Below are 21437 nucleotides of genomic sequence, written 5' to 3'. Positions count from 1 at the left end.
ATTTTAATAAAGTTCCGTCATTTAAAATGCGACAAGCGGAATTATAAATTGGTTTTAAAATTACCTTTTCATTTTCTCCCAATTACAGCTGCCCGGCATTGTGTGTCATGATCATTATTTCATTAGATAGGTGTAACATTCTGTGGACATGACGAATGATGGGGGCAAAGATGATCAAATGAACATTGGAGTTTTCCAAATATTGAAGGACACATGTTATCCCAGCTAGAATAAGGGACGTACTACATAACACACACACCAGGATCCATCGAGGAAGCGTAAAAGGGTTTTCTCATTGTTATTAAATTAAGAGAAAATGCAAAGTGCTGATAAAAACAAGCAACTTTGCCATTTACTTGCCATTAAACTTCCTATCCGTTTTTGAGAATGGGGGGATTTTACATTTTATTTTTTGAGAACACCCCTTGTATCACATTATATGACCTGCATGTTTCACCAGTTTCCCCTCTGCAGGCTTTACCTCTAATTTTCAGTCGTCTCTGAGCTACTGGGTAGAGACAAGCTGTCATGATGTTTCGCATACACAGCACATACAGACATAAGGGATTCCTACTCTTCTGTCTCTGTGGAGCACATGTTCAGAAGCAGCAGCAGCATGAAGGACATTATACAGCAGTGTAGCTGTGAATCCAGCACTGGGGTGAGATAAACACTTACTAGAAAGTAGTGAAAAGAGTGAATGACGAGTTTAGGAGTCAGAAGAGAGGAGGAGAAGTGGCCTATAAGTGGAGAAAGAAGCATGTTTCTCTATTAAGATATGTTAAATAGTTTATTTTTTCTTGATGTAGGAAAAGTTTGTTGAATCAACAGTTACCAGTGTTTGACAATGTTGTCCTGAATTTAGCAGATATTACCAGTATTACCAATATCAAACATTCTATATCCCAGGATTATTTGTAGTAAACCCGTGCTGAATGTCAATGTCATTGCAGATTCTACACGGGGCCTCACCATTACTTTCACATTTATAAGCTTCAACTACAGGAACCCTGTATACAGCGTACGGGGAATAATGTCTGGAGGCCTCGTCCTTCATCTGCAGAAATGACAAATATGAGCAATTAAAACTAATTAAAGTAATGGCTGTATTGCACAATGATGCTGATTATCCATGTGTGATGTCAGTGTATATTACCTCATCAGATACGGAGCTAGGAAAATGCTAATGTGCGCAGGGTGATACAGTTAGATATTTTCCACTTGTAAAATGGGTTTTATTATGGAAACTCGAGTTCATATTAGAGAATTGTAGCGATATTTATAAAGAGATCAGGAATTTATAAAAATCTGCCTGTTTAGATCTATCTATCTATCTATCCCATATCGATCTACAGTGGCTTGCAAAAGTATTCACCCTCTTTGCATTTTTTCGTGTTTCACTACCTCACAACCTGGAATTTCACTGTTTTTTGAGGGTTTGCATCAGTTCATGTAAAGAACATGTCTACAACTGTGAACATTTGGTTTTCTTTTTATTGTGAAGCAAGCAACAAATAGGACAAAATAACTGAAAACTTCAGTTTGCATAACTATTCACCTCTTTAAAGTCAGTACTTTGTAGAGCCTCCTTTTGGGCAATTACAGCTGCAAGTCGCTTTGGATAAGTCTCTACTAGCTTTTTACATCTTGCCACTAGGATTTTTGCCCATTCCTTAAGGCAAAACTGCTCCAGCTACTTCAAGTTAGATGGTTTCCTCTGGTGAACAGCAATCTGACTACAGATTCTCAATTGGATTAAGGTCTGGGCTTTTACTAGGCCACTTGAAAACATTTACACGTTTCCCTTTAAACCACTCGAATTTTAGTCTAGCGGTATGCTAGACGAAAAACATCGCCACAGCATGATGTTGCCACCACCATGTTTCACTGTGGGGATGGTGTTCTTGGGGTTCTGAGCTGTTTTGGTTTGGCGCCAGACATAGCGTTTACCTTGGTGGCCAAAAAGTTCAATTTTGGTCTCATCTGACCACAGCTCCTTCCTCCATACATTTGGGGAGTCTCCCACATGTCTTTTGGCAAAATCAAAATGAGCCTTACTTTTTTGTGTAAGTAAAGGCTTTTTTCTGCTCACTGTTGCATAAAGGCCACCTCTATGGAGTGTATGGCTTTTTGTGATCGTATGGACAGATTCTCCAGTCTTTGTTTGGGGACTCTTCAGCTCCTTCAGGGTTACGTTTGGTCTCTGTGCTGCCCCTCTGATTGCCGGGCTGAGAGTTTTGGTTGGCGCCGTCTCTTGGCAGGTTTGTTGTTTTACCATGTTTTTCCATTTGATGATAATGGATTTGATGGTGGGGATTATCAGAGATTGGGATATTTTTTTTTTTATAACCTAACCCTGACTTGTTCTTCTCAACAGCTTTGGCCTTGACTTGTTTGTAGATCTCCTTGGTCTTCATGGTGTTTGGTTAGTGGTGCCTCTAGCTTAATGGTGTTGTAGCCTTTGTGGCCTTTTAGTAATGGTAAAGTGTGTATACTGACAGACCACGTGACGCTTAGATTGCACACAGGGGGACTTCCTTCCACTAAGCATAGGACTTATGAAGGGAATTAATTGCACCAGAAATTTGTAAGGGTTTAATCGCAAAAGGGGTGAATACATATGCACATTCACCAACTTGGACCATTTAGTGCTGATGCATCACACACAAATTGGATAACAGAAATATTTAAACACAGGTTGTAATGTAACAGAACAGATAAAAAGCCTGGGGGGGGGGGGGGTTAATACTTTCGCAAGCCACTGTATCTATCTAGAAGGAAAAAAAAAATGGGAGTTGCACAAGTCTTGCAAAATGTGAGTGCAGTCCACTGTCAAATGAATAATAATATCCAAATCCGCTGACAAATGGATTATAATATATAGGCGAAAAAGAGGTCGCACTCCAAAGAATAGCCAAAAACGTGAAATAATGTTATTCCATGTCAAAGGTAGACAACGTTTTGGCTCAAGGTGTGAGCCTTTCTCAAGAGTCAACATCAGCTGTAATTTTACAGAAGCCTGGCAGTAAGTGTTCAGTTTCCCTGCAGCGCTGCTGCTGGGTAAACTAAGCATTACACAGTGTCCATTCAATCAATGTGTTATCTATGTAATAAAGGACAGGACGGGTCCTGCAGAGAGAGACAGACGCTCCCTACATTGGATGACCCCTCCTATTAACTCAGAATTCCCTGATAAAAAAAATATTACTGCATATTTGTTTTCTAATCTGGAAACCTCCTTTAAGTAAACCGAAACCTTCGACAATCGCTTTTTTTTTTTTTTTTGCAGCATCACTGTTGAAGGGGCTGAAGCATGCAAACATAGTGCTGCTGCACGATATCATCCACACCAAGGAGACCCTCACCCTGGTGTTTGAATATGTGGTAAGTGATTCTTAATTGTATTTGTTGTAACATGAGTTAATTGCATGTAAAAGCGCCAATGAAGCGACTCCAGATCAAGTATTTAAGCGGGAACTGATGCCTATTCTTTGTGATCAATATATGTTGTAACTATAAGGCTATGTGCGCACGTTCAGTATTTGATTGCAAAAATTTTTGCAAGGTTTCTGCCTCTCTTGGTAGCAAAAACGCACATTTTGCCTTTATTTGATGCGTTTTTGTACAGCAATGAATGCCTTTTGGAGTTAAATAAAGATATCACATGTAAAGCGCCATGGAATAAATGGCGCTATAATAATAATAATAATAATAATAATAATATTTGAAAAAAACATACGTGGATCATCCCTTTAACCCTTGGATTACCATTGGATCTGGTGTGAGTATATTGGTTAATTTAAATGATTAAAGAATGGTTCTGTTGTATTTCAAATAAAGTATTTTACTCTCAGTGTGTGTGTTTATTTAACTCTTTACTTACAGGTTTAGTAATGAGGGTGTCTGGCTGACACCTCTTCCTTAATAAAGCTAGGGTTAGGTGTCAGCGACACCTAATCCCATTAACCCTAATCCCATTACTCCTAATGCCGCATTTGTGTTGTCAGTACATGCGGATCCACCGTATGTAATGACATTTCAATCGGTAAAAATCTGGTACAGAAATTGACATGCTGCGGGTGAGTTTGGTTACGTGCCCATGATCAGAAAATGCTGCAGGTTTAACGCTGTGTATTTATGCAGCGTCAAACCCGCAGCGGGCAGATGTTACAGCATAGTAGATGGGAGTTCTAGAAATCCCATGTCCACTATGCTTGCATCTGAGGCTACGGATCACCCGCTGACACTGACATGTGGTGCTTCTTTCAGGACGGCAACATGTCAATTTCTCTTGCGGAGTCGCTAGTCTCCGTAACAGAAATTTGACCACTAGAATGTATTAAATGCTGTACATCCGCATGGTTCACTGAACACATGCGGATTTACATGCGTTCAATAGAAGGCAATGTTTTGGACGCAGCAAAAATATGCTGCATCCAAAGCGCTGCTACGTTTGGATCTTGGGCACATAGCTTAAAATTACAAAAATGGCTTGGGCTCCCGCGTCGTTTTCATAATCAGCAGAGGGAAAGCCAACCACTGGGGACTGATATTACTAGCCGGGGAAGGGGCCATTAGCCAAAAATGTTCCTTGGCTATTAATAACAGCCCACAGCTGTTTGCATAGCCTTTACTGGCTAGATTACAGGGGGAGCCCAGAAAGTAATTGAAGTGGAGTCCCCCTATAAAATCCAACCAGCAAAGGCTAGGCAGACAGCTGCGGACTGATATTAATAGCCATGGAAGGGACGATGGATATTGGCCCCCTCTGAGGCTAATATTAGCTCTTAGTGGCCCCAGAAATGGCGCATCCGTAAAATGCACCAAATCTGGTGCTTAGCCTCCGCTCTTCCCATTTGCCCTGGTGTGGTGGCAAATAGGGTAATAGGGTTGGGGTTCATGTCAGCCTTGTATTGGCAGCTGACATGAAGCCAAGGTTAGTAATAGAGAGTGTCTATAAGATGCCCCCATTACTAGCCCCGTAGTAAAGGTTTTGAAATAAAGACCTTGCCAGAATAAAGTCTTTTATTTTAAATAAAATTCCACACTGTTTTAATCATATATTTTTTTAAAAAAATACCGTATACTCTCTTAACGCCTAATCCCATGAAGCCATTGTCACCTGTAAAAAAAAACCAAACAAACAAAAAAAAACATATCCCTCAACTGTCTGACGTGATGACATAATGTCCCACGAAGATCTGGGTCGCTTCTAGAGCAGTCACATCATCATTCACTGATGTGACTGTTCTAGAGGGCAGCACTGTATACGCTGACAGGAGTGTAATCACTCCTGTCATTGTATATTGCTGAGCTGCCGGGACTGAGGTCACTTGAGTTCATCAGCTGATGATCAGCTGACGAGCTCTGGTGACCTCACTTACTGCACCAGTGCTGCTTGAGAAAACTCTCACGCAGCACCCGTGCCATAAGTGAGGTCACCGGAGCTCTCAGCTGTTCTTCAGCTGATGAACTCTGGTGAATTCACTCCCGGCAACTCATCGCTATACACTGCCAGGAGCGATCGCGCTCCAGTCAGTTTATAGAGTGTTGCCAGGTGATCCGATTGCCGTGAGACATCGGGATTACGGCGGATAGGTGATATAAAGTGTTTTTTAATTTAATATTGATTTATTTTAACTTTTTTTTTTTTATTACACTGAATACAGGTTATCAGCAACGTTGTCCAGAATGGAGCGGAGGTGCACATGCTCGACCTCTGCTCCATACATTGTCTATGGGACTGCCGAAAATAGCGGAGTACAGCGCTCAAGTGTTTTCGACATTCTCATAGACAACGTATGGTGCAGAGGTCAAGTATGTGCATGTTCCGGAGCCCCGATCTCTGAATTGTTGGGTGTTCCAAATGCGTTTTCCGGAGCCTTGATCTCTGAATCACTTGGTGTTCCAAGTTCATGTCCCGGAGCCCTGATCTCTGAATCGCTGGGTGTTCCAAGTGCATGTTCCGGAGCCCCGATCTCTGAATCGCTGGGTGTTCCAAATGCGTTTTCCGGAGCCCCGATCTCTGAATTGTTGGGTGTTCCAAATGCGTTTTCCGGAGCTCCGATCTCTGAATTGTTGGGTGTTCCAAGTGCATGTACCGGAGCCCCGATCTCTGAATTGTTGGGTGTTCCAAGTGCATGTTCCGGAGCCCCGATCTCTGAATTGTTGGGTGTTCCAAATGCGTTTTCCGGAGCCCCGATCTCTGAAATGTTGGGTGTTCCAAATGCGTTTTCCGGAGCCCCGATCTCTGAATTGTTGGGTGTTCCAAGTGCATGTACCGGAGCCCTGATCTCTGAATCGCTGAGTGTTCCAAGTACATGTTCCAGAGCCCCGATCTCTGAATCGCTGGCTGTTCCAAGTACATGTTCCAGAGCCCCGATCTCTGAATCGCTGGGTGTTCCAAGTACATGTTCCAGAGCCCCGATCTCTGAATCGTTGGGTGTTCCAAGTACATGTTCCAGAGCCCCGATTTCTGAATCGCTGGCTTTTCCAAGTGCATGTTCCGGAGCCCCAATCTCTGAATCGCTGGGTGTTCCAATCAGTCAGAACCCAAGCTATCCCCTATTCCCATCAAAAGGAGATAACTTTTTGCAAAGGATAAAACTGAAACCAGCTTTCAAAATGAAGTAAAACCTGGAATTAATTTCTTCAAGTTAAAAAAAACATGTATACAGTGAGATTCTACAAAGAGGAGATATGAATATTACTAACGCGTTTCAGGCACAACTTGATCTAAATCATGCCTTTTTTTGGAAACAACCCTTTTATACACTCTTACTGATTATCACACTCTTTACAATACAGACTGCAAAATACTTATATTCTGAACGTCCCTCTTACGCTGCACAACAGCAGATTTCTTATCTTTGCTCATTGCCGCCCCCTACTGATGAAAGTAACACTAGAATGCACTTCGCTATAACTAACCACTTAAGGACCGAGCATTTGTTTTTGTTTAAAGACCTCCATACATATTAGACCAAAGTTGTTCCAAATAGACGATTTTGACCCAATCGATCATTCGTTAGATGGTTTTTAGGTGACAAGTGATCGACGTTTGGGCGACAAACAATCGTAGTTGTCCGAAAGATCGATCGGGCAGGTCTGATCTTTTCATACGACTACCGTGCATGACATAATGTGTATGTGCTGATCGTTCGGAAAACTTTATTTCAGTAGTTTCATCCCACTATCAAATGTTTCATCGGATCGTATGGCTTCATCTAAAAGATATTTGTACAATTAAATTGTGTAAATGAAGGTTAGATTGTCATCTCGTGGCCAACTTAACTGTGATTTGTATTAAGAGTTTATACATGTGTATGTGTATAACAATAAGATCTTGTTCACATGCTGCGTTTTTGCAGCATTTTTTTTTAGTCGACACGGATAAAAAACGCTGCACTTTATAGTACCAGCAAAGTGAATGAGATTTCTGAAGTCTCATGCACACGCTGCTTGTTTTTTTTTTCTTGAGGATTTGAACCATCAAAACATTTCTTTAAAATCTGCAGCACGTCAATTCTTTCAGCATTTTTGCAGCTTTTTTCACCCATTCAAATAAATGTGAGAAAAACGGACTCAAAACTGCAAATGTTTTATGCAGCGTTTTCCCTGCATTTTTGGTGGAGAAAAATCTGCTGCAAATACTCAAAATGCTCACGTAGCCTAAGGGACCTTGCGGGCGCTGCTGATTTGTCACGTTTTTGTCGCGTGTTCTTCTGCGCAGATTTGTCACAAAACCTGAAAAGTGAAAGAGAATCCTGAAGTATCGTGCACATGTTGCTTATTTTTCACTTTCAAATTTAAATCTGCATTATGTCAACTCCTTCAGGCAGGGGGCATGAGTGGGTTAAACTTGCCCCTTTCTCCCCCGCTGCAGTTTGTTTTAAAACAAACAAACAAACAAACTGTGCTTTACTCCCCCTCCACAGGTCCAACACTTAGTCTTCTGCTTCCTGTGTCTGTTATTGACTGCAGCGCTGATGTCGCAGCGTTGCAGACAGTATTTCAGCTCAAGGGCTTGTGTCATATACTCGGGCAGAACTGCTGTTTTAAGTGATTGCCTGCAGCGTTGTCGACGTGACATCAGCACTGCAGATGATAACAGACAGCGAGAGCAGTGGGAGAGACTCTGTACTGGACCTTGTACCTGGGGAGGGGGACTAAAGACCAGTTGTTGTTGTTGTTGTTGTTTTTTTTTTGGAAAACCCTTTTAGAGAGACTGTCAGCACAGAGTAACTGTTCAAACCAAGTACTGGCACTCTGTGTACCCTCGATGTGGCCAAACAGTCAGTGCACCTCCCCACCTGTTTGTTTTCTATGTATCTCCACCCTTTTCTGGATTCTATGAACTCAGAGCTGTCAATCAAAGAAGAGGGGGAAGATAGAGGGAAAACAAGCAGGTGGGAAGGTGCACAGAATTGTTTGGCCACACCGAGGGTGCACCTAGCACCTGTGCTTGGTTTGAACAGTCATTCTGTGCTGACAGAGTCCCTTTAACTTCATGAAGCAGTTCCAGTACGTGGTGCTATTTCATAAGCAACTTGTATTGGTCCTCACTATAGATGGAGCAGATGGAAGTCTTGGCCATTCACATCCAAATTGTACGCTAGGTGTCATCATGAACTGTCCGACCTAGAAATTCCTCCCAATTCGTCATGTATTTGCATTGGAGGAGATGTTCCGGCAACTTGCATAGATATCAGATATTAGTCCCCTTGTTGACGTGCCCTGCCCACTCTACACAGGCGTGCAAAACTAGCAAATGCAGAAAATTCAGGACCCCGGAAAAGTGTTTGAGCAAAATGTCTGATTTGGGCAAAGTGATATTTTCTTTGCAAGGGAATTTTGATGCTTTTCTCTTGGAAATCCTGAAAAGAAAGTAAATTTTAAGCTTTAAAGTCCACTAAATCTGCGTACAGGAAACCTTCATTCTGATGCCAAAGTTTGCTTGAAGTTAAAGAAAATGTCATCAGAAAATTACCTACTGTTTAAATCAGATTTTATATTACATGTAATGTTTTTAAAAAATGTTTGTATTTTTTTTAATGCAATTTTTTTATCACAATTTGTATAACATTTTTTAGAAATCTTGTAATTTTCACACTGGCCACTGGGGCTTTTCTTTGGATCTTTTCTGCCCCATTGGACTTTGCTCTTTCTGCATTTGGATATGTTATGTAATTATTATTATTATTATTATTATTCTTTGTTTTTCTTGATGCTGCATTTAATTTGCTTGATACATCAATTTTTGGGGGGCTGTTCTTTGCTTATTCAGACCATTCTGGAGCGATGTGGCTTTACTATTAGCCGCCGCTGGTATTTATGCACTTACTAAGTGTTTGATATCTTTCATGAATGTTTTTTGGCAATAAAGATTAATATATAGGTATTTATTTATTGGAGTTGCTAGAAGATTTCTTTTTTTACTGGTGTATCTTTTCTGTTTTCTAAATATATAGTATAAACGCTATAAATTATTACATAGATCTCTTGGACCTGATGAGGATGTTGTACTTATTTTAAAAATGCATGTCAGCATGGCTGTATAATTCTTATATTAAAATTATACTAGCTATAGAGTGAGAGAGCTCATGACTCAAATGTATTCAGTTTCCGCATACACTTCCCAACAGCTGCCGCTTGCACTGAGCAGAGTAAGATCTGAGCAGCAGGGAGGAGGGACACTGAGGATCTGTCAGTCAGGTTAGGTGGGTGGAGATTCAGCAGCTGCAGTAGGGAAGAGGGACATTGAGGGGCTATCAATCAGGCTAAGTGGGTGGAGAGTCAGTAGGGAGGAGGTACACTGATGGTCTGTTAATCAGACTAGATGGGTGGAGAATCACCAGCATGGAGGAGGGAGAACGAGGAGCTGTCAATCAGGATAGATGGGTGTAGATTCAGCAGCAGTAAGGAGGAGGGACGAGGAGCTGTCAATCAAGATAGATGGGTGTAGATTCAGCAGCAGTAAGGAGGAGGGACAACAAGGAGCTGTCAATCAGGATAGATGGGTGTAGATTCAGCAGCAGTAAGGAGGAGGGACAACGAGTAGCTGTCAATCAGGATAGGTGGGTGGAGAATCAGCAGTAAGGAGGAGGGACAATGAGGAGCTGTCAATCAGGATAGGTGGAGATTCAGCAACAGGGAGGAGGGACACTGAGGAGCTGTCAATCAGGATAGGTGGGTGGAGAATCAGCAGTAAGGAGGAGGGACAATGAGGAGCTGTCAATCAGGATAGGTGGAGATTCAGCAACAGGGAGGAGGGACACTGAGGAGCTGTCAATCAGGATAGGTGGGTGGAGAATCAGCAGCAGTAAGGAGGAGGGACAATGAGGAGCTGTCAATCAGGATAGGTGGGTGGAGAATCAGCAGCAGTAAGGAGGCGTAGGAAGTAGATTAGAAAAACTCCAGCACCTTCTCCGTATCTATCACAAGAAATGTAAAGTTAAAACGTCAATTTTATTAAATTTAATAAATTGGACGTTTTAACTTTACATTTCTTGTGATGGAAACGGAGAAGGTGCTGGAGTTTTTCTAATCTACTTCTTACTGCTTCTCATCCCTGGATTTGCTACCAAGGATTTCCGTGCACCAGTGGACCCTTATGGCATATGCATGGTAGGCTGAAATTTTCCCTTTTTTTCCTTATATACTAGCAATAAAGAGGGACAACGAGGAGCTGTCAATCAGGATAGGTGAGTGGAGAATTAGCAGCGGTAAGGAGGAGGGACATTGAGGAACTGTCAATCAGGATAGGTGGGTGGAGAATCAGCAGCAGGAAGGAGGGACACTGAGCATCTGATAATTAAGCTAGTTGGATGAGTGGAAATTCAGCAGGTAGGAGAGACACTGCAGAGCTGGAAATCAGGTTAGGTGGGCAGAGATTAAGCAGGAGGGAGGAGGGACAATGAGGAACTGTCAATCAGAATAGGTGGGTGGATTTCAAGTTTAAACTTTCATAAAGTATTACATATCCATTTTGACATCGATTTTCAAAGCAAGTATACCAGCCACTTCCAGTCTGAGAAGTTTGCTTTAAGGGGTTGTCCAATACTTCTATATTGATGGCTTATTCTTAGGATAGGTCATCAATATTAGATCAGTGGGGGTGCAACTCCCGGCACCCCCGCCGATTAGCTGGTCCCAGTGCCGGAGACAACCGAATGTGATGAATTGCTGGGCAGAATAGCACAACTCCATCAAGTGTATGAATCTGATATTGATGACGTCTCCTAAGAACAGGCCATCAATATAAAGTACCAGATAACCCCTTTAATAATATATGCACTTTATATGGCCATTCTTCTTAGGAATCCTACCGTCTTTGAAAAACAATATGGTCCCGCTGTAAAAAAAACTGCAGATACTTTGAATGTATCGTTCTACCCATATAAGTAGTATCTGTGTTTACTGCGGGTGCTTTATGAAAAAAAAGTTTTCTTACTTTTGAGAAGTTCTGAAACTCAAGATTATAGGATTTCTTTTCCCAAGAGATGAACTAGGCTGCTGTCTGGATGCGTTGATGCTGCCTGGTGTGAAGACGTTGCCCAGCGTGGCGTCCTGACAACACGGATCTCATACATATAATTTCGCTATCAGGCTTACCTAGCTTTTGTTGTGCTTTTACACTTTAGCTAATAATTAAAACCTCACTGGCTTGAACAGACAATGCAGTAATTTCTACGTTATCCAGCTGTAATTGTAAAAGAACGTAAAGCCCCGGAACACATAATTAATCTCTCTGCAAATTTCTTTGGAAAACATATGGTATTTCTGCAAAAAAATACCCTGGCTCTGAGCTGTAAAAATCCTGGGACGTTCGCACAATAATTAAACTCTGGAACGTACCAGATGGATTGAAGGAGGTGGAATTGACACAGGGAGAAAATTACCTTGGGTAGAGAACATTTTCGGCTATATTAATCCCACATGGGCAGTCATGTGTTAGAAAACAAAGTTTGCACTCGGATTGCACTTCATTTCTTTCACCTTTTCTAGCTCGTTTTGGCAAAATTGATTTAAAGGGGCAATAAACAGAAAAAAAAAAAAATGCCTTCGCCAACAAAAATATTATGTTAATGGAAACCATTATCTGTCTCCCCCGCGTCCCCCAGATATATTTCCGATTGTGTAATTTCTGCAGCATTGATACGGACGGCTCTGTGTCCAGACTGCGAATGAAGCGGCTCACTCCCTCGCTCAGCAGGAAATCGCAGCGTGTATTTCTGCCTGACCGATGCGGAGAATATAAATGACATGCCTGTTATTGCATCCTACACAATACAAGATGTATCGATGATATACCTGTAGCAAATACTTTGTAACATAGTTATCGCTACCATCTTTGATTAGAAACCCATATACAGTACTCAAGAGAATACGGGATTTCCTCCACATCATAAATTGGTAAAATTTAGCAACTTCTTATTAAAAAATCATCAAAGGTGGTCACTTTTCTAAGCAAAGAGCACAGCTCTTACAAGCTCTTTCTTATAAAACTTGCAAGTGCTGCTCTAAGGCTAGCTTGAAGCCTGGATTTTGACAGCTTCAGTGCCTCTGTACTCCTACCAACGAGCTTGCAAGTGCTGCTCTGAAGCTAGCAGGACCACTGAATGCTGGCTAGCTTCAGTGCCCCTGCGTTTCTACCAAGCTGCAGGGGCAAAGTGACCTCTGCAAGCAGCACTGAAGAACACACAGTTCGGACCACAGCTCAGTCATGCCCCTAGCCTGAACTATCAATCTTCAGGAGCGCAACGAGCCTGCAAGCGCTGCTCTGATGCTGACGGATCTTGGCAGCTTCAGTGCCCTTGCTCTCATATCAAGCTGGAGGGGCAAAGTGACCTCTGCAAGCAGCACTGAAAAACACACAGTTCAGGCCAGCAACTCGGTCATGGCCCTAGCTTGAACTATCAATCTTCAAGAGCGCAACGAGCTTGCAAGTGCTGCTCTGAAGCTAGCCAGACCACTGGATGCTGGCTAGCTTCAGTGCTCCTGCGCTCCTACCAAGCTGCAGCGGCGAAGTGACCTCTGCAAGCAGCACTGATGAACACGCAGTTCGGACCAGCAGCGCAGTCATGCCCCTAGTCCGAACTGTCAATCTTCAGGAGCGCAACAAGCCTGATCTGAAGCTAGTTGGATCACTGGATGCTGGCCTGTCTCAGTGTCCGTGCGGTTCTTCCATACTGCAGAGGTACAGTTACCTCTGCAAGTAGCCTGGGAGTGCTGTCAATCTTTAGGAGTTCACAGACACCCAGCAAATAAGAGGCAGTGGAGCGGTGAGCTCCTGAAAAAAACACCATGAGAATACTCCATTAAAAAGGACTTGTTATCTTTCATGACATGTTTGATTTAGTAAATGCTTATCTGTCCCTTTCAAATCAAAAGTTTTGAATAACTTTTCTTACAGCTCAGTTCTTCTGTTATTTCTCCTGGAAAATGTATAATAAATTGACAACTGGGCGTTACCATTCAAAGTGATGTGTTCTACAGTCTGACTTTGCAAGCACTCATTGGACATACCTCCAACTGGAAATACACAGGGGTCAATTTATTCATATGTGGCACCCCAGGGGTCTGGTTGCCACAGTAATAGAAATATTATGTCTGAGAGCAAGTGGGAGGTTTCTCTGGTCAGGAGCCCTAAGCATGCAACACTGCCCGCCCAGACCTGGGAGGGGAGGAATCTGCCCTTATAAACTGGGTCTGGGGCGGGATTAAGTGAGTCAGAGCTTGGAGAGGGAAAGATACAGCAGGAGCTCTGTAGGAGCAGGAGTGAGTGCCAGAGGCTGGAAGCTAGATAGCTCGCCTTGGCTGAAGACACTAAACCCGGACACGGAGTTCGAGGCTGTGGGGACATCCAGGTCCAGCAGCAGAATCCAACCGGCAGGGGATTTCAGGTCCTCTGGCCTTAGAAGCCCGGAGGCTCAGTCACAAGCAAGGGACCAGCACCGCCATCGTGAAGCGGAGGCTAACAGAAGGCCCCAAGTCACCGTCCATACGGGTGAGCACCACACGGTATACTCAGGGACGTGGGCTACTTCTACCCGCATAGAGCAAGGTAGCCAGGAAAGAGTGCAGAGAGACGGGGAGGCCTACAACTCCACCTGGCCAGGGGAGATCCTACTTGCTCACAGACTGACCAGGCCTCTACTGCTAACCAGTACTCCCGGGAGGGTCTGCTTTATACCATCAGTAAAGACCCTGAACTGCACCACACGTCTCTGTGTTTCATCGCCGCACCAGCACCATTAGTACTGGGACGCTCACACCATCACTCCCATCATCCACACTAGCTGCCCTGAGGCAATACTTCTCCCGTGGGGAGTTATCCCATACTTGGCTGCGCTTACAACATCAGCCTCAGCGGCCTGCAGCGCAGCGGCGGTCCCCACTGACCGCAATCCACGGGTGGCGTAGTCGGACATTTGTTATTACACTAAGACTGCCACTGGTTTGACCACCCTGAGCCACGGACCGGGTTGCCGCCACACTGAGACTACCACCCCCAGCATCCCACCAGAGGCCCGGTTCCGGGTTCCCCACGCGGCCCAGGGGGCGCGTCACATATGTTTCTAGGAGGAATAACAGAGGAACGGCATCATGTCGAGATTTTGAAAAATGCTCCAGAATTATTTCATGGGGAATATGTGTATTTATTAAAATCGACGTTCTTGGAGAGCTCCAAAGTCCCTTTTAAGGAAGGACACTGGCAGTCTACCGTAGCTTGCATCGTGTGCTGTGCTCGTTGTGCTCTGTGTGGGCGTCGTGCGCTGTGGGGGCGTCGTGCGCTGTGTGGGCGTCGTGCGCTGTGTGGGCGTCGTGCGCTGTGTGGGCGTCGTGCGTTGTGGGGGCGTCGTGCGCTGTGGGGGCGTCGTGCGCTGTGTGGGCGTCGTGCCCTGTGTGGGCGTCGTGCACTGCGGGGGCTTCGTGCGCTTTGTGCGCGTCTTACGCTGTGTGGGCGTCGCGCTCTGTGTGGGCGTCGCGCGCTGTGGGGGCGTCGTGCGCTGTGGGGGCGTCGTGCGCTGTGTGGGCGTCGTGCGCTGTGTGGGCGTCGTGCGCTGTGTGCATCTTATTCTGTGTGGGGTTGCATTTTTTTTCCACCATTTCACTGCGCTTGCAATTTTTTCCCCATTTTTGTTTTTTAGAACATTTTATTGTAAAATGATTTCATTCAAAACTACAACTCATCCTGCAAAAAAAAGGCTCCTGGAAAGAGAGGAGGAAAAAAGCAAAAAAACAACAACAAATAACTAAATAATCTGGCTAGGAAGAGGTTAAAAGAGGTCCAGTGAATAAATGTATTTAATTGCTCTTTCATTAGTAAGTTAGTGCCCTGATCTGCAGATACAGTCATTGGTTCTGGTCTCACACAGGACATTTGCTGTGCACTTGGCACCAGACCAGAGCTGTGTGAGAAGGGGGCTGGCTGACTGCTTCAGTAGCTAAACCAGCCCCCTTCTCTGTTATAGCCATTGTGAAGATGGCAGGCTGCTCCTTTCAATAGCTAAGTCAGTGCTGTTTTTTTCCACACACACCTGATGTATAGGCAATGAAGGGGGTTCACTTGGCTATTAAAGGGGGCTGAGTTAGCTATTAAAGAAGTTGGCTTAGCTATTAAAGGGGGCTTGCTTAGCTATTCAAAAGTGCTGGCTTAGCTATTAAAGGGGGCTGGCTTAGCTATTAAAGGGGTTGACTTAGCTATTAAAAAGCGCTGGCTTGGCTTAGCTATTAAAGGGCGTTGGCTTAGCTATTAAAGGGGGCTGACTTAGTTTTTAAAGGGGGCTCTCTTAGCTATTAAAATGGGCTGGTTCCGTTATTAAAGGGGATGGCTTAGTTTTTAAAGGGGGTGGCTTAGTTTTTAAAGGGGATGGCTTGGCTATTAAAGAGGGTTGGCTTAGCTTTTAAAAATGGCTAACAGCTATTAAAAGGGTTTGATTTGGCTATTAAACAGGATTGGCTTGGCTATTAAACAGAATTGGCTTGGCTATTAAATAGGGCTGGCTTAGCTATTAAAGAGGGCTGGCTGTTATTAAAGGGGGCTGGCTTGGCTATTAAATGGATCTGACTTAGCTATTAAAGGGGGCTGGCTAAGCTTTTAAAAATGGCTAGCTTAGTTATTAAATTGAGATGGCTTGGCTATTAAATAGGTATGTCTTGGTTCTTGAAGGGGCTGGCTTAGCTATTAAAGGGGGCTGGCTTAGCAATTAAAATAAGTTATCAGCAGCTCCTATGACATAGAGCTCAGGTCAGGTGCAGACACAGGAAACATTGTTAATTCTGTGATCTTTACTCCATCACATATTGATATGATCCTCTAAATCTTCACAGTGTCGCATCACTTCTTACGTCTTGTCCTGGAGCTCTGGAGCTTGTGTTATCAGGTAATATTCCTGGGTGGCCGGTGATGTGAAAAGGAGCTTTGATGGATGTGTTATAATAAGACAACAGACCTTCAAGTAATAACTTTTTTGTAAATTTTTAATTTTTTTCTTTTTTTTTGCTATTTTACAGTTCAGATATTAAATCCCGCATGTAACGACAACGCGGAAAGCAAAGATTCATAAAGTCTTTTCAAAGACAATGTCACTTAAATAAATGATGAAGCGTTCCTGCTGGGGAAAAGTCAGCGAATTAGTGCTAGAGGCTAGGAGATACTGCGGGTAATGAAATAGTCAGCGTTATGAATATTGATGGGACTGTGTCATTATAATTTGTCATTTTTTGTATTTTCACTCTCACTTGATGGGAACATTCATATAACGGTGGAATGTGATGATACACTGCACCTATACAATAGTCTTAAAGAGCCATTCCCATTGCCAACAGTATACGTCCCTTTCAAATTAAATAACAATATAATGATGATCATTTTTCCGTTCGGATGGATTTTAGTGGTACGTGTGCTGTAGGTGCAGCCGAGATTTTCTATAGCAAAATCTTTATTTTTTTGTCTTTTTTTGCGCATTTCACAAAAATTTTCAAAGATTTTTTTACCCAAAATTGCGAAAGGGTTTTGAAAACGAAATAACTATAGATGTTCAGTACGACGAGAAACCACTTTTATTATTAGTTTCTTTTCTTACAAACAAACCTGGGACATTGCTACTAGTATGACTAGTCCAAGAGGTGGAGCCCTGAGGGCTTACTCTCCACCCCTTTTCCCATGATTGACAGGTCTCTCTTTATACATACATAGGGAAAAAGCAGGACAGAGAGGGAGAGAAGACACGAGGCTCCCGCCTTGGCTAGTCATCTGAGGACTATAGCTGGTGTCTGAGTCATTCTGCCTGAACTATGTCAAGTCCCCCGTAATTCTCAAGCTCCGCACCCACTGGTAGTGGTCCTAGCATCAGACCCCTACGGAACATACATTTGTGGTATAACTTGTTCTTATGACTTAATTGTATGTTTAATACTATGATTAAAGAGAATTCATCAGCAGGTTTTTGTTATGTAATCTGATAGCAGCATGATGTAGGGACAGAGACCCTGATTCCAGCGATGTATCACTTAGGTAACTGGGTGTTGCAGTTATGATAGAATCACAGTTTTCTCTGCTGCAGATCAAGCAGTGCTCGGAATGCTGAGCTGTGTATAACCCCGCCCACATCACTAATTGGCTGCTTTCTGTGTACATTGTAGATTGCCAGAAAGCTGCCAATCAGTGGTGGGGGCCTGATCAGACCAGGAGGCACGAGACACCTAGTCCTGTAGTGATAATCTCCTGCTGAGAAAACTCTGATAGCAAAACACAGCCTAGTAAGTGACACATCACTGGAATCAGGGTCTCCACCCCCTACAGCATACTGTTCTTAGATTACATAGCAAAAATTTGCTGAAAGATTCCCTTTACCAATTCTGTATCTAAAGCATAAAACTATCCTAAAAGACAAAAAGTAAGAGGAAAAAAAAGTTATTTAAATTTGTAATATTAATAGTTAAAATAAATCAAGAACAACAATAATACACAATATAAAGAATTACTAGTTTAGTTTAAATATTTAAAAAAAGAAAAAAACCTTAAATTGGTAAAGAAAACAAACGTTGGCATAAACTGGAGTGAGTGTAGAACATGGTGTTATTCCTGTAAGCGGAGCTTCTTCTGTTTGTCTTCCTCTCTTCATAGCGGCTTTCTGGGAGGCAGAAGTGTTTAGCGCTGAGCGATCTCTCTCCAAGATTCCAGACATATCAGATTTTCATCACGCAGTCCATAAAAGCCTGTGGTCGTCCTCCGCATTGAGCCTCCCCGAGGCCGGCAGCCATAGACGCCTGAGTGCATTAACATGGATTCGGTGTTAGGCTTCCAGAATTTCAGCATTTTTTGCTCCTTCTGTTGACTACACGTAGAGCCTGTATACGTTTGTGCAATGCAGCCTCGATGTGTCGCCTTATATATGTTTTATTGCAGGAGCTCTTCATGTATATATTCATCTTTTAAAGGGATTGTGTCACCATTGGTGCTTATTGTTTAAATAAGGTTTGTGAGATAAATCTATTTTATTTATTTTTTTTAATTTGATATTAAAAATAATCTTGTTATTTTTCACACTGGCCACTAGGATGTATATTAGACTCCTACGTTCTGTTCTTAACATGGACTGTAATAGACTGACTCGGAGCCTATTTATTTGTGTAGAAGCATTAGCTGAGAATGCTGTAATCTGGGCAAAGGTAATTATGAAGTGAGGAGGAGGAGGTGAGCTGTGACATCACCTATTGTGAATGGTGGATCCTGTGTTATCTACTGTATATAGAGGTGTTATCAGTCATTGTACAGGAGGAGGAGGTGAGCTGTGATAACACCTATTGTGAATGGTGGATCCTGTGTTATCTCCTGTATATAGAGGTATTATCAGTCATTGTACAGGAGGGGGAGGAGGTGAGCTGTGATATCACCTATTGTGAATGGTGGATCCTGTTATCTACTGTATATAGAGGTGTTATCAGTCATTGTGCAGGAGGAGGAGGTGAGCTGTGATAACACCTATTGTGAATGGTGGATCCTGTGTTATCTACTGTATATAGAGATGTTATCAGTCATTGTACAGGAGGAGGAGGTGAGCTGTGATATCACCTATTGTGAATGGTGGATCCTGTGTTATCTCCTGTATATAGAGGTGTTATCAGTCATTGTGCAGGAGGAGGAGGTGAGCTGTGATAACACCTATTGTGAATGGTGGATCCTGTGTTATCTACTGTATATAGAGATGTTATCAGTCATTGTACAGGAGGAGGAGGTGAGCTGTGATAACACCTATTGTGAATGGTGGATCCTGTGTTATCTACTGTATATAGAGGTGTTATCAGTCATTGTACACGAATAGGAGGAGTTGAGCTGTGATATCACCTATTGTGAATGATGGATCCTGTGTTATATACTGTATATAGAGGTGTTATCAGTCATTGTACAGGAGGAGGAGGAGGTGAGCTGTGACATCACCTATTGTGAATGATGGATCCTGTGTTATTTACATAGATTTTTTTCATTAGTGTACAGTATATACAGTGATTTATAAAATTGAAAAAACATAAAAAAATACTGTTTTTGTATTGAATATAAAAACCTGACAAATTTTAATGACACATTTTTGACATATCCTTTTTAGTTTGGTTCCTATTGACAATAGTACAGCATAAAATATACCAAGAAATAACAGACTAGATGGGGTAAATATTGGATTTATACTAGATACTTGTTATTTTAGTAATTTTATAATTAGCAGATTATACTCTGAATTGGAGGTTGGGTGGATTTCTGTGGTTGTGGTTTATCTCCAATTTTATTCATTGTGGTATGAGGAAGGAAGGACAGAGAGACGAGTAACACGGAAGTCATGACTGGTTTGTGGTCGCCTCATAATCTAAATGTTTTGCATTTCATGCAAAAGGATTTGATTACAGTCATATAAAAGTGACTTTGGAAGCAGAGGAGACACAAAAAAGTCAAAATCTAAAGTGTCTTAAAGGTGTTGTCCAGGATTATATATAAAGAAAGGTTTGTTTGCTTCCCTCCCCCATAAGAATCAAAGCCACTCTTGGCCATTGGCTAAATAAACGAGGCTAGCCTTCAGTACTAGATACAGCCCATGGACAAGTCCTTTAAATTATTCCCTTCATTCTTTCTTTCTCCATCTTTACATTGCTAGATCGAAGAGTAATTCCTTCTTCCTCTCTGCAAAATGACTTCTGCACAGATCACAGGGCATGCCCTCAACACATACTCCCCGAAAGCCTTGAACTCCAGAATGTTGCTGTCTATAGTCCATATGGCTGCTGTAAAGCAAATCTCCAAATGCCGTTAATTTTATAACGATCCCAAGAATCAAAAAATAAGAAAAGCAATCAAAATATAAATATGTATCAGTTTCTGTCTTTAATTATTAAAAAAAAAATAATATAAGTGATAAATTCCTCTTATAGAGGACCTGTCACTTTCCATTCATATATAAATTGTTTTTTTTTTAACTTGGTGTAAATGACGCTGTTCTCCTGAATCCGGCAATGTTTTTCTCTCGTTCCTACTCCTCTCCGTTCCTGAGATATGGCCCTCTGTTCCCTTTGTGTAGATCTACTCTTTATAGCCAATTGGGGGTGGTCCTCACAGAGACGCCCACAATCAATAGTTGAGGACCACACCCACTTGGCTAAACGAAAGAATTGCACACTGGAAAGAAGAGGCCATATCTCAGGAACTGAGAGGAGTAGGAACAAAAGAAAAACATCTCCGGATTCAGGAGAACGGCGGCATTTACACCAGGTAAAAAGTTATATATTTATGGCAAGTGACAGGTCTTCATAAAATAACTGTTTTTAAAAAGGTATTATATTAGGTACTACTTAAACCTGCTCATTTTACCTCTAGTCTTTTCACCGTTCTTTTGCCGCTCTCTTATGAGACTTTCTGGTCGGTTTTTCACAGTAATTGGCCAATTATTATTTAAGGCTTAAGATTTTTGGCACAGTGGGGAAATGACTGTGTCACAATGATATAATATCGCTGTACGGAGATATTGGAGCTGATGTCGGACGTCCCCTATGCAATCGTGTCCCTGTGCACGTAACAGGGCAGAAACCTCATTGAAATGTGACCGTGAGCTTTTCACTCGTTCTTCTAAAAATGAGCATTTCCCATTACAGTTGTGTTTCCAAGAGCTCGTTGCTGTGAAAAGAGAAGTTATCATCGTCAGTGGAGCTACTGATGCATACCAAATGTCTGCGCTCTCCTCTCCAGAAGAAGAATGGCCGGCTCACAGCCGTGCCATAGGCGCACAATACCGGCTGTCTGCCGCATGATGTCATCCCCAACAGCCAGATAGCAAGCGTTTTGTTTTAATTCAAGAGCGACTTTAGAAGTTTTGTAGCATCATGGGAATGTGGTTGGATCGGCTTCATGTCCCATTCCAGAGGCCTTCAGTCCCTTTGAGATTCCG

At 42.6% G+C, this 21437-nt stretch overlaps 1 protein-coding gene across 5 annotated transcripts in view; it reads left to right on the top strand.

Annotated features, from left to right (window-relative positions):
- CDK14 (cyclin dependent kinase 14) overlaps nucleotides 1-21437 on the top strand; it is a 628470-nt gene that overhangs the window by 248359 nt on the left and 358674 nt on the right. For all 5 annotated transcript variants that reach the window (XM_073677399.1, XM_073677397.1, XM_073677401.1 and 2 more), the window contains one exon: nucleotides 3290-3384. In XM_073677399.1, the coding sequence (XP_073533500.1) occupies nucleotides 3290-3384 (95 nt within the window). The remainder of the gene's footprint in view (nucleotides 1-3289; nucleotides 3385-21437) is intronic.

Source organism: Phyllobates terribilis, unplaced genomic scaffold, assembly GCF_046119375.1.
Source record: "Phyllobates terribilis strain yellow unplaced genomic scaffold, ASM4611937v1 Scaffold_4__5_contigs__length_816908805, whole genome shotgun sequence".
NCBI lineage: Eukaryota > Metazoa > Chordata > Amphibia > Anura > Dendrobatidae > Phyllobates > Phyllobates terribilis.
The sequence above is the reverse complement of the archived record's forward strand: the minus strand, read 5'-3'. Positions and strand labels throughout refer to the sequence as shown.